We start from the raw sequence: 11,553 nt of genomic DNA on the forward strand, positions 1-11,553 counted from the left end.
ACCCATTAAAATTTACTGCCCTTCATATAATATTTATTATAGAACTGACATTTACTGAGTGTTTGGTGTGTGCAATACTGAGTGCCTCCTGTGTATTAATCTATCAGATCCTCACAGCAACACGTGGGGGGCACAGCCTCAAAGAGGCTGATCTAACTTACTCAAGGTCACAGAACTACTGAATAAAGAGCCAGGTTCTGAACCCAGGTAGTCTGGCTCTGTATTTTAATCTCTCAACCACTTTACTGGACCCTTTTCCTTTTTTGTTATATTTGAAGATGTCTTCCCAGACCCATGATGGGAACTAAGAGAGGCTTTCCTAATAAAACTATTAGTACCTTATATTTTGATAAGGCCCAGAATCTCTAAGTGACAGGTTTTTGTAGGGTCAGTGGAAACTGAACCTAAATGTGAACTGAGTGTTCTCTGTGTGTTTCCAAGCAGACCCTAATTTTGACTAGCAGGGAAAAAGCTCTCAACCTACTAGTTATTAAAGGATTGTGATTCATTGATTTCTGGTTGTGCCAGTTTTCTGTGTAAGCCTATGCTGAAGTCAGTTATGATTCGTAAAACTGGAGTACCCTGCTCTCCAACCAGTCCTAAACCCGGCCTCCTGTTACACCACCAGAGGTTTCTTAAGCATTTCTGTTCTTCTGAAAATTATTGCCTGTCTTTTAATCATTTTTTTGTTGAAAAATTATATACTGGAAAGTTTGAGTGAAAAGAAAGCCTTAGCCACATCATTGTCGCCCAGAGACTCCCAACTATGTTTGTACATTAGAATTGCATTGGGAGCTATTTAAACATACTGATGCCTGGATGGGTGCAGATTACACCATTACTCTGGCATTGCTGTTCTCATTTTTTCTTATTATCTTTTAGTCTTCATCTAATATATTTTTTTACTTCTTTGCAGTAGCCATGTTAAAAAGAACCCTATCTCTGTCTAAGAAAAATTCACACACATAAAGTGGAAGTGAGAAGTGGATTTTTTAAAAGACATGTCTTTTATAGAAAATTTGGGAGTCAGATTTTTGTACTTCTAAAAACAAATTGGTTTCCAAAGAACAAGCAGTGTGAGCCACAGAGCAAAGAATTCTGGGCAGATGTGAGATGGGTCCTCCTCATGGCCCCACTGTTTAAACTCTGAAAGGATTGACAAGTGCCTGGGGTGACCTTTCCTCTGAATGAAGTCCAAGGTTCCCAAGCAGGAGAGCAGGCATCTCTTCCCAGTTTCAGTCCTTCCACATGGATGAAACGGTTCCTCAAAGCCTCATGGGAACTTTCTGAAGTGTATCATAGCTTAATGTGAGTTTTGAGGGGAAGGTGAGAAACCATTCGCCTTGAAGGGTTTATGCAGCTCTACTCCTAACAGCCATGGGGGAGCAGGAGTAGGGGTTTTAGTCATTGAAATTGCTCATTTTAGTCTCCCCCCTTACTCTGTGTGTAGTGGTCTGATGCCCCCCAAACGCAGCCGTGGGAAACCAGCCCTGTCTCGAGTGCCCTTCCTAGAAGGGGTGAACGGAGACTCTGACTACAGTGGCTCAGGTGAGGAGTGGTATACAGGTGGATTTGCGGGGTGGGAGGGAAGGGTGGCAGGCCTGCTAAAGAACTAGTTCTGTGGTCTGGCTAGACCCGGAGACCCTCCTTGGGCACTGGGCAGGGAGATGGTCTTCCTTCCCAGGTCATTCATACTCTTTTTTTCATCCCTAATTCGTCTTAAATTGGAATTGGTAATATGCGCACATGGTAACAAAAATTAGAAAGGTACAACAAGGTTGCATAATGAAAAACCAGTCCTCTTCTGCCTAGGGCAGCCACTGTTGGCAGTCTTTTGTGTCTTTCTGGACATAACCCTTACATAGACAAGCCAAACTTCATGTGTGTGTGTGTAGGAGAGTGACTAAGGAAGCCTAATATACACGTGGTCCTCCCACCTTTGTTTCTTTCCCATTAGTAATATATCTTAGAGATCATTCCATGCTTTTCATCATCTGCCTAATGTAGGAGTGCCATCCTTTGCTTAGCCAGCCCCCTCTACAGATGGACATTTCAGTTGTTTTCACCGATTTGTTACAATCAGTGCTGCAGTGAGCAACCTTGTACATAGGCCATTTTGTATCCGTGGGGGTTGTATCTATAGAAGTGGAGTTGCAGTACTGAAGGAAGTGTGCATTTGTAATCTCTATAGATACGGCTGGTCTTCCCTAGGGGTCATCAGTAATAGCCCGTATCACTGAATCTCACCCATGGCTCTGTCATTTCACGTGATCCAGGGCTTTCTGCCCTTTCCTCATGACACATACTCCAGCTAGTCCAGGCAGTGAAATACATGGGTCTTTTTTCCTTAGACCAAGTGGCAAAGGGCAGGGCAGGGCCAAAGGAGAGGCCTGAGTGGTGCTCAGGACCAGCAGGTGCAGAGCGTGCTATTCCCTGAGTGACTGTGCAGCCCACTGTGGCAGGTGTGCGCTGGGTGCCCATCTTTGAGGCTTTCGCCTGACACACAGGCTTCAGGGCTTTTCTTCTCCTCTTTCCTTTCCCAACGGTGTTACCTTCCCTTAGCGCCACTTCTTTTCTTGTGTGTGTGTTGAATGCAAGCTTGCCTGTCTCACTACTGTCTGTCAGCGCCCAGGAGGCAAGGCCCATGTCTACATACAAAATTGAGAGTGGATTGGCACGTGCTTTGCACTTCAATTGGTGACATTTTGACATTTTATTCTTATTTTTAAAACGACATACTTATTAAAATGATGCTGAAGGACATTGACCTCCCACTGTTCCGTCAACTTAACACAGTTGTCTTCATTTCTGTGTTGCCTTCTGTTGATTTCAGACATGCTTTTAAGAAAATGCTAACCTAAAACACGTGTCCTTTTGTATTTTTTCAGTGTTATCTCATACTTTTTTCATATTGATATAATCTTTGTGTATCTCTATTGTTAGAACAGTGCATTACAATGAACCTTTCTATAGTTAGACGCTTATTTCTGACTTTAACATTGTCTGTAGTAAACCCATATGTTTGACCAAAATCTTTTTTTGTTTGTTTGTTTTTAAAGTTATTTTCTTCAACTAAGTTCCTAGGGAAGGAATTTACTCAAACAGATGGTTCATACTTTTTTTTTTGTATGGCTCTTGAAATTTACACCAAATCACATTCTGGAAGGACCGGCCCAATCTGCAGTGGCCTCAGCAGTGCCCGACTGCAGGCTCCCTGCAGCCGGCCTCTCCGGCACTGGAGTTTGTCTTTTTGTTGTTACCACTGTTGACTCAGTAGGTAGAAACAATACCTTACAATTAATAGTACATTTTAAAAAAATTATAAATGAGGGTGGTAATGTTTCCTTAGAAACATAATTTCCATTCTGTGAGATTTGGGCATTTTTCCTTGGTTGAGTGTGGTCACCTCCCAGTACCCAGTTTATAGATGCAGGGAGGGGAACAGAGGTTCTGCTGTGTGCTCAGAAGCTTTTGTGTGCCAGTCCGTGTGTGCTAGTGCATTGGGTGCAGAACAAAAGAAACTGAAGAGACCTGCCTGCCCCAGGCGGGACACTGGGTGTGAGGTTTGATTAAGGTTGGCAGGGGGAGGTCCTGCACACCTGTTTGGTTCTGCTGAGTGCTGTTCATCCAGGTGACCTGGATGGCTAGGTATGGCCGTGTCAGAAAAGAACTCATTTAGCAAGTGGTTTTACTGGGATGTCTGTCCCAGGCATCTTGTTCCGTGATGCCTCCATCATGAGGACCCCCCACTTGAGGAGGCCTGGAGAGCAGTCTGTGGCTCTGCCCAAGCTGGACAATGGTTCTTCTACCAAGGGCCCTGGTAATGAAGCAGTGGCATTTTCCGAGGAACGCTACCCAGGGATCAGCAAGGTATAGCCTGTTGCCTGTTTATGTAGGGCCCATGAGCTAAGAATGGTTTTTATACTTTCAGGTGAAAAAATTTTTTAAAAAAGAATCATATTTTGTAACGTGAAAACTATAAGAAATTCAAATTTCATTGTCCAAAAATAAAGTTTTATTGGGACACAGCCATACTTATTCATTTACAGACTACCTGTGGCTGTTTTCCTGCTGTAAAGCAGAGTTGAGTAGTTGCAACAGCAACCATGTAGTCCATAGACCTGAAATATTTGCTCTTCGGCCCTTTGCAGAACAAGTTTGCCAACCTCTAATCTAGTCTAAGAACTTCTAAGGAAGGCGCAGGGAAGAGGAAGGGTGGAGGGCATGTTCCTGACTCATTCTTAGGCTGCTCCAGTGAAATGGAGGCCACAGGCAGAGGACTCCTGGGCACCATTCCAAGCCCCCTTTGGGCACTGTCTCCTCCCCTCCCCCACCCCCAGGCAGAAGCCTCCTGATGCCCTTTGAAGATCGTGGAGACCTGGAGCCCCTGGAGCTGGTGTGGGCCAAGTGCCGAGGCTATCCCTCCTACCCTGCCTTGGTGAGTCTGCCTCAGATGCCACCCTCCTCCCTCCCTGGGCGGTCCTGGCCCTTGCCTTGCCCCAGGGGCTTATCGGATTGAATCAGGCCTTCCGAGTGTGATGGGAGTCAGGGTGCCTTCAGCTGCAGAAGGGAGGGAGGTTTTAGCCCTGTCTTGGGTGGGTCAGACCTGCAAGGCTCCCAGGTTGGGGAGACAGAGACTAGGGCTTTTAGGGATTTATTTGCTAATGCATAAAAGTAATATTTGCTCATTATAGAGAATTTTAAAAGCTGGTAATCATGCTTAGATATTTTATTAAACATTTGTCATGCTAAGGTTTTGAAATACTCAGGAAGGTATGATTATTTTTTCATTTTGTAGGGGAAAAAAACTGATGACCCATTTGTTACCTGTGTCATCTAGCTATTAAGTAGCAGGGCTAAAACTTGAGCCAGGGCTTAAAATATGTGATGCCTGTATTCTGAACCACTGAGTTCAAAATCATCCACAGTCCCATCTATTCAGAAATGACCTCGGAATATATCCATTCAGCCTTTTTTTGTTTAATGCGTAGATATGCATATGCATGAGACCACGCTCTGTTTAACCTCCCTTTCACTTAACAGCATACCATATACGTGCATGTCTTATGCCATTACACATTCTTCATCAACATAACTTTAATGACTGCATTAACTTTAGTTATATGCGTGTACCTACCTTATTTTAACCATTCCCTCCTTGCTCACTTAAATTGTTTTGAATTTTTCTCTATGATAAATAGCCAGCGATAAACATTATTGTAGCTTTGCCTTTGTGTACATCCCTGATTACTTCTTTACAGAGAATTCTGAAGAGTGTGTTCTTAAGGCAAAGTCTATACAAAATTCTGATACAAATTGCCAGGTTGCCCTTTAGAAAGTTCTGATTTATTGTCCCACTAGCAGTACCTAAAAATTCCATTTTTACCACATTGATTGTTATTTCTTAGAGCAATTTCTGTATTGGGGAGATCTGACCCTGGAAGATGCTGATTCTAATGTTTGGGGCGTGTCCGAATCACCCAAGGGAATTTTTTAAACAATGCAGATACTGAGGCTCCATCTTAGAACTAACAAATTAGACTCTCTAAGGCCAGACTAACATGTGCATACTTTATTAAAAGCACCCCAGATGATCTGGGGCCAGGTTTGAGAACCACCCCACCAACTTCGTGCACGCACACAGAGCCCTGGGCTGCCCCCAGCTTATTCGTGTCTGTGGCCCTTTTGAGCAGCCTCTAAGGCAAAGGAGGGCAAGAACTCTGATCCTTTTTGGACAGGTGAGGAAACCACAGCTCCAAAGGTTATACAACATGCTGGAGCCATACTGGAACCCAGGCTGCCTGCCTCACGTCTTCCTCAGCGGGGGGTAGGCGGCAGAATCCACACTGTCATCCAGTTGCTGAGGAGGCTGGGCCCGGGCTGTCCTCCCAGGGTTCTGAGCCCTGCTGTCCCTGAGACTCCCAGCTGAGTCTTCGAAGAAATGACTAAGGCTCTGCAGGTTTTGGTTGTTGTTTTTTTAACTCACTGCAAGAAAAGCCTCTAAAACTAGTGTTGTCTTTTTTTCTTTCTGATTATCTTCTTAATGACACATTTTCCTTCATGATTAAAGAAATTCAACCACCACCTGAAAACCCAATTACCTGAATACAATCTGTGTTTTTATTTTGGTTTATGTTCTTCCTGTGCTTACTTAAATATGTGTAGTAGGCCCTTGAATAATGGGTTTGAATTGCAGGGTCCACTTGCTCTCAGATTTTTTCAGTAATTCACAGTTGGCCCTCCATATCCCCAGGATTTCCATCTGCAGATGCGGAGGGTCAGCTGCATAAGGGATTTGAGTATCCACGAATTCTGGTAACTACAGGAGTTCTGGAACCAACCCCTCAGGGATACCAAGGGATGACTCTAGTTAAGTTTTTAGTTTTTAACTACACACGGGGTCAGTACCCCAACTGCCATGGTCAAGGGTCAACTGTACTCGCATCCATAGTGAATATACAGTTTTTAAATTTGAGGGGGGTGGTTCTTTTTTTTTATGTTTTTTGTTTTTTTATAAAAGTATGTAGCTGTAGTAGTTTTGGAAAAATAAAGAAAAGCAGCATAAATCCCCATATTCTAACATGCTAACTGTAAGCAGTTTGTATTGTTCCTTCTGTTTTTTGTTTACATATTACAGCTGTAATAGGGTATGTACACATTTAGTGTATATTAAAGTTGATCACAACCTTTATTTCCATGTTGTTTTACATATGCATAACATTTGAGTGAATGGACCATTACTATTTTGGGACACATTTGTCTCTCTTTTTTTTTTTTAAGATTTTATTTATTTAGAGAGAGGAAGGAAGGGAGAAAGAGAGGGAGAGAAGCATCAGTGATGTGTGGTTGCCTCTTACGTGCCCCTCACTGGGGACCTGGCCTGCAACCCAGGCTTGTGCCCTGACTGGGAATCAAACCAGCAACCCTTTGGTTCTCAGGCTGGCACTCAATCCACTGAGCCATACTAGCCATGGTTCTATTCTCTTTACGAAGGGAGGAGAACTCTCCTTAAGGGAGGAGAACTCTCCTTAAGTGGCTTAAGAAGCAAGGACCTTGCTTCTGCCCTGAGGGACATTTTTCACTATCCAACCTTCCATAAACCAGCACAGCTTAGTCAAGAGGAAACATCAGAGTAGCCCAGAGTCTTGTTTGGAAATTAAGGAAGCTCAGCAGGGCTTGTATATTGGTTTTCAATAGAACCCTTTGCTCAGACCCAGGTGGGACAGACAGGCTAGGAGGTAGAGTTTTGATGAATCACACAGCTGGGGGCAGAGTAGATGTGGTTCTTCCTGGGAGTAAATGCTTAACGAGAGCACCTGCTTTCAACTGCTTGTCTTGAGAGGGATGTAGAGAGGCTGGCAGACACCCAAAAGTAACTAAAAGAGTGGTTTATTGTGAGAAGAGGTCCCCTGGGACAGGGTCTGGAAATTAAAATTGCTCCATCTCTGGAGAAAGCTGCTTCCTCAGTAGGTTTCCTCGTCTCTCGCCTTAGCACACAGCAATGATCAGCCAGCTGCGCTGGAGGAGGGGCTGTGGAGGAGGCAGTGGGCAGCAGACGCCCGCTCGGGTTCAGGTGCTTGGTTTTCGTCCCAGCGGTGGCCTCAGGCAGCTACGTCCTCTTTCTGTGTTTGGCATTTTCCTCTGTCAGCTAATAACCTGTCAACTTCTCAACATCAGCAAGAGCATGAAATAAGATGATGTGTGAATAATTAGGAGCTTTGGTAGCTTTGTCAGTGCTCCACAGAGCTGGAGAATTGTTGTTTATGCCACTGGGCATTTCACTGAGCCCTTGCCCTGATGGAACATGCAACTTTGAGGATTCATTCCTCCAGTGGCCCCTGTTTCAGCCACATCTGTCTTCCCTCTCCAGCACCCCTCCAAGCTCAGTCTTCTACCTTCTCTCTTATCTTACCATGGAGGTGTCACAAGTGTATCTGGCCCACACACCAGGAAGAGTTATAGTGAGACAAGAAGGTGGTGGGTAACCAGAGGCTCTGTTATGTTAGAACCGAAGGGATGAGCCCTCTTGTTGATGCAGAACCTCTGCATAGCCATGGTGTCTGGGAAGGCCCCTGGGCATTTGAAGTGAATTGCAAGAGTTCTGAAGGAAAAACATGGCCTCCACTCCTCTCGCAGAAGGGACACTCGGAGAAGGGAGTTTGCCTGTCTGACCTGGACATCAGAGACACCCCACTCAGTTCTGGCTCCCCCGTGCTGGCTTCCCATTACTTCTGTCTCAGCTCTGTGCTCTGACGGTTTGTGGAGCAAGCTTTTCTCTCATCTGAAGGACTGGTTGGGCAGAGCCAGAGGATTAGAACAATGAGCTGGGGAAATGGCCAAAATTTCCACTTTGGGTTACCGAGGGTCGTGGAAGAAGTCCACCTCTCCATCACTTGGTTGTGGGCCCAACCAAGACCCTGTGTGGCTTTGGTGTGTGGTGGTTTAGTGGTAAATCCTGGGGCGGGCTGCCCTGATCATCCCATTAGCCCCCAGTTGAGTGTTGTCTCCTTTCCTACCTCCAGATCATCGATCCCAAGATGCCCCGGGAGGGCCTCCTGCACAATGGCGTCCCCATCCCTGTCCCCCCTCTGGATGTGCTGAAGCTGGGAGAGCAGAAACAGGCCGAGGCTGGAGAGAAGCTCTTCCTTGTCCTCTTTTTTGACAACAAGCGCACCTGGTGAGTGGGCGCTGCTGCTGGGAAAGGTGTGCCAGGCTGCAGGCTGAGGGGCCTGACCAGGAGGCTGTGCAGATTCCGACATGCTGGGGAGATGCACAGAGGGACTGTAGACTCACTCAGTCACCCTGCCTCCACCCAGTGAAGGTGGGGTGTTGCCTAACAGTGGCTGGCCTGCACTTGCCACTTTAATGGTAACTGAGATCAGATTCCCTGGGAAACACTCTGACATGGAAGTTTGATTCAGGAGGCTTACTAGGGAGAGCTGTGGGGACAAGGGATGCAGCCCTGGGAGAAGAAAATGTTGAGCTGCACTGCTCTCGAGACAAGCCTCAGCTGATCTTGTGGGGAGCTCTAGAGCTGGGTGGCTCATTAGCCTTGTCAGAAGTTGGGGCTGTGCCTTTGTACCCCCACATCAACTACTCACTGAATGCTGGCTGCCCCTGGGGTGCAGGGTGACCTTGGGCCAAGCAGTTCCCTTGGTGGAGGGTGTACTGTCAGCTGCTAGTATATCCAGTGGCTGTAGGAACGCACGTCTCAGTCCCGGGGCCAGGTTCTGCACAGGGCAGGGGTCACTGTAAGGGGCTTGCCTGCTCATTGTGAGCACCGTGAGGCTTGTCTCAGCACCAGCAGGAGGGTTCTTTTACCTTTGCTTCTGTAGAATAAGGAGGTAGGACTAGCAAGTAAAAATGATGATAATAATGATAATAGCCACCATGTATTAAGTATTCACTCTGTGCCTTTAATGCAAATTACTTTACATTGTATTGTCTCATTTAAATATTCATTGATCTCCCCTTCCCCCAATCCATTTTTCAGATGAGCAAGCTGAGGCTCAGAAAGCCAAGACCCCGTAGTCGGAACTGGCATACAAACTAAGATCTGACTCTGAAGACTGACATGTTAGATTCACCTGGGCATATTTTAAGAAAAACACCAGGTTCAGGCCCCCCCAGGGACCACTTCACTGATGCCTGGCATCAGCCCCACTTCTAGCCATAGCCGCCTCATTCTGCAAAGCAGGGGCAGGCTCAGAGCCCCTGATGATCTCAGCCAGCCCCAGAGGGCGGCACAGGGACCTGTCTTGACTCCTGGGCCTTGACAACCCCCTAAGCAGAGTGAACACCCTGAGGCCCAGAGAAGGGCCTGACCACAGAAACAGGTCCCTTGGTGGCCACCTATGTGGTGTGTCCCAGTCTGCCTCCCTCTGTATGTCCTCAGCAAGCAGGCCCCAAGGAACACCCTGATGGGACCAACGCACCACTGCCCAGGCCTCTAACTGTGCTTGTATTTTAGGCAGTGGCTTCCGCGGGACAAGGTCCTGCCCCTGGGCGTGGAAGATACCGTGGACAAGCTCAAGATGCTGGAAGGTCGCAAGACTAGCATCCGCAAGTCGGTGCAGGTGGCCTATGACCGAGCAATGATCCACCTGAGCCGTGTCCGGGGGCCCCACTCCTTTGTCACCTCCAGCTACCTGTAAGGTGGGGCTGGCCTGTGTCCGCCTGCCCTGCCTCCATCCCCAGGGCACAGAGAGCTTCTCTGTGCGGCAGCTTTCCCTTCCTTTTATAGCAGGCCAGGGACTGACTGGGCTGAGCCCTTTCCGAGGGCACGGCCCCAGTTTGGACGAACTGGATGGTTCCCCTGGCGGGCTGCTGTGTGCCAAAAACTCCCATCTGAGCTCCCTCAGGGGCTGGTCCACTGAAGAACCAGTGAGAAGTCGAAATAGCTGTGAGGCCCAGCAAGGAGATGGTCCTGGGCTCTTTCTCAAGGGTGTGCCTAGCCCCCTCCACCTCCTGGTTAACTACACCTCAGGGCGAGTGAGGCTCTGACATCAACCGCAGAGGTGCTGTGGATACACTAGGGTCCCACGGGGAATCTCACTGAGTTTACCCGTTCTCTCCATCCATCACCCACTCTCACACCTCCTCCCCGTCCCATCTTCTGCACCTCTGCCCAGTCTTTCCCATGTTCCTTTCCCTGCTTTTTCTTGTGCCAAACTGACAGAAACCATCACCAGATCAGTTTTTTTGTTTTTGTTTCATTTCCCTTGAGGCCAGCTGCTATGCCAGGTGGGTGCCTCCCCCTGGCTCCTCAGGGCCCAGAACAGAGGCCAGCCTACCACTTGGGTGACCCCGCCACCAGCACACCCCCATCCCCTTGCTCTTCCTCCTCCCGCTGACCTTCACGTCCGCAGATGCCCAGCGGAAACCAGGCTGTGAGAGCTTGCCCCCTTGGATTGAGGCAGCTGCCCTCCTGCCCTCTTCCTGTCTCGCCAAGAGGCAGGCCGAGGCTGGGTGGGCTCCGGCAGGCCGGGCTGGATGAGTGAGTGTGTCTGCCCGCTTGGATGTTGAGGGTTGTTGGGGTGGAGCTGGGTCTGTCCCTTCATTCTTTTCCGCCCCTCGTGGGCTCTTCCGTCCCTGCAGCTGCAGCCTGTGGTCCCCTGCCCACCACCGTGGACGGCGCGGTGCCTGCAGTCCAGCCTCTCCCTGCCCTGTGCTCTGTCCCGCGCAGCCTCTGCTGCTCTGCTTCTCAGCTCCAGGGAAGCCCGCGCTTTTACTTCTGACCCTCTGTTCCCTGCCCTCTCTTTCCTTAGCCCCCTCCACACCATCACCTTCTCAAAAACGGAAGGAAAAAAAACTGTGAAACGGGGACTGCTGACTGATAAACCACGACTTTCAGAGGCTTCGGAGTCTGTTCTCTGGATGTTTCTTTTCACCTCTTAAGCACCAAAGTCGCAGGGCCAGGTTGCAGGCCACTGATTGCCATGTTGATTTTTAACCTGATGTTCTTTTTAATTGTTTTAAATTTTTCATAGAGGAGTTTAGGACAAAATGAAGTCACTGGGGAGATCACTGCCACTTTTACACATACAAGTTTTT

The 11,553-nt window shown here is 47.8% G+C and overlaps 1 protein-coding gene across 5 annotated transcripts in view; it reads left to right on the top strand.

Annotated features, from left to right (window-relative positions):
- The window catches only part of BRPF3 (bromodomain and PHD finger containing 3), a 32,883-nt gene extending 21,330 nt beyond the window's left edge, over positions 1–11,553 (top strand). For 3 of the 5 annotated variants that reach the window (XM_036024025.1, XM_036024022.1, XM_036024023.1), the window contains 4 exons: positions 1,451–1,548; positions 4,341–4,438; positions 8,523–8,677; positions 9,971–11,553. In XM_036024025.1, the coding sequence (XP_035879918.1) occupies positions 1,451–1,548; positions 4,341–4,438; positions 8,523–8,677; positions 9,971–10,154 (535 nt within the window). In that variant the 3' untranslated portion in view covers positions 10,155–11,553. Of the gene's footprint in view, positions 1–1,450; positions 1,549–4,340; positions 4,439–8,522; positions 8,678–9,970 lie in introns of those variants that run through there. The other 2 variants (XR_004902728.1, XM_036024024.1) reach the window with 2 other exon arrangements.

The sequence above is a fragment of the Phyllostomus discolor genome, chromosome 4, assembly GCF_004126475.2.
Source record: "Phyllostomus discolor isolate MPI-MPIP mPhyDis1 chromosome 4, mPhyDis1.pri.v3, whole genome shotgun sequence".
Lineage (NCBI taxonomy): Eukaryota > Metazoa > Chordata > Mammalia > Chiroptera > Phyllostomidae > Phyllostomus > Phyllostomus discolor.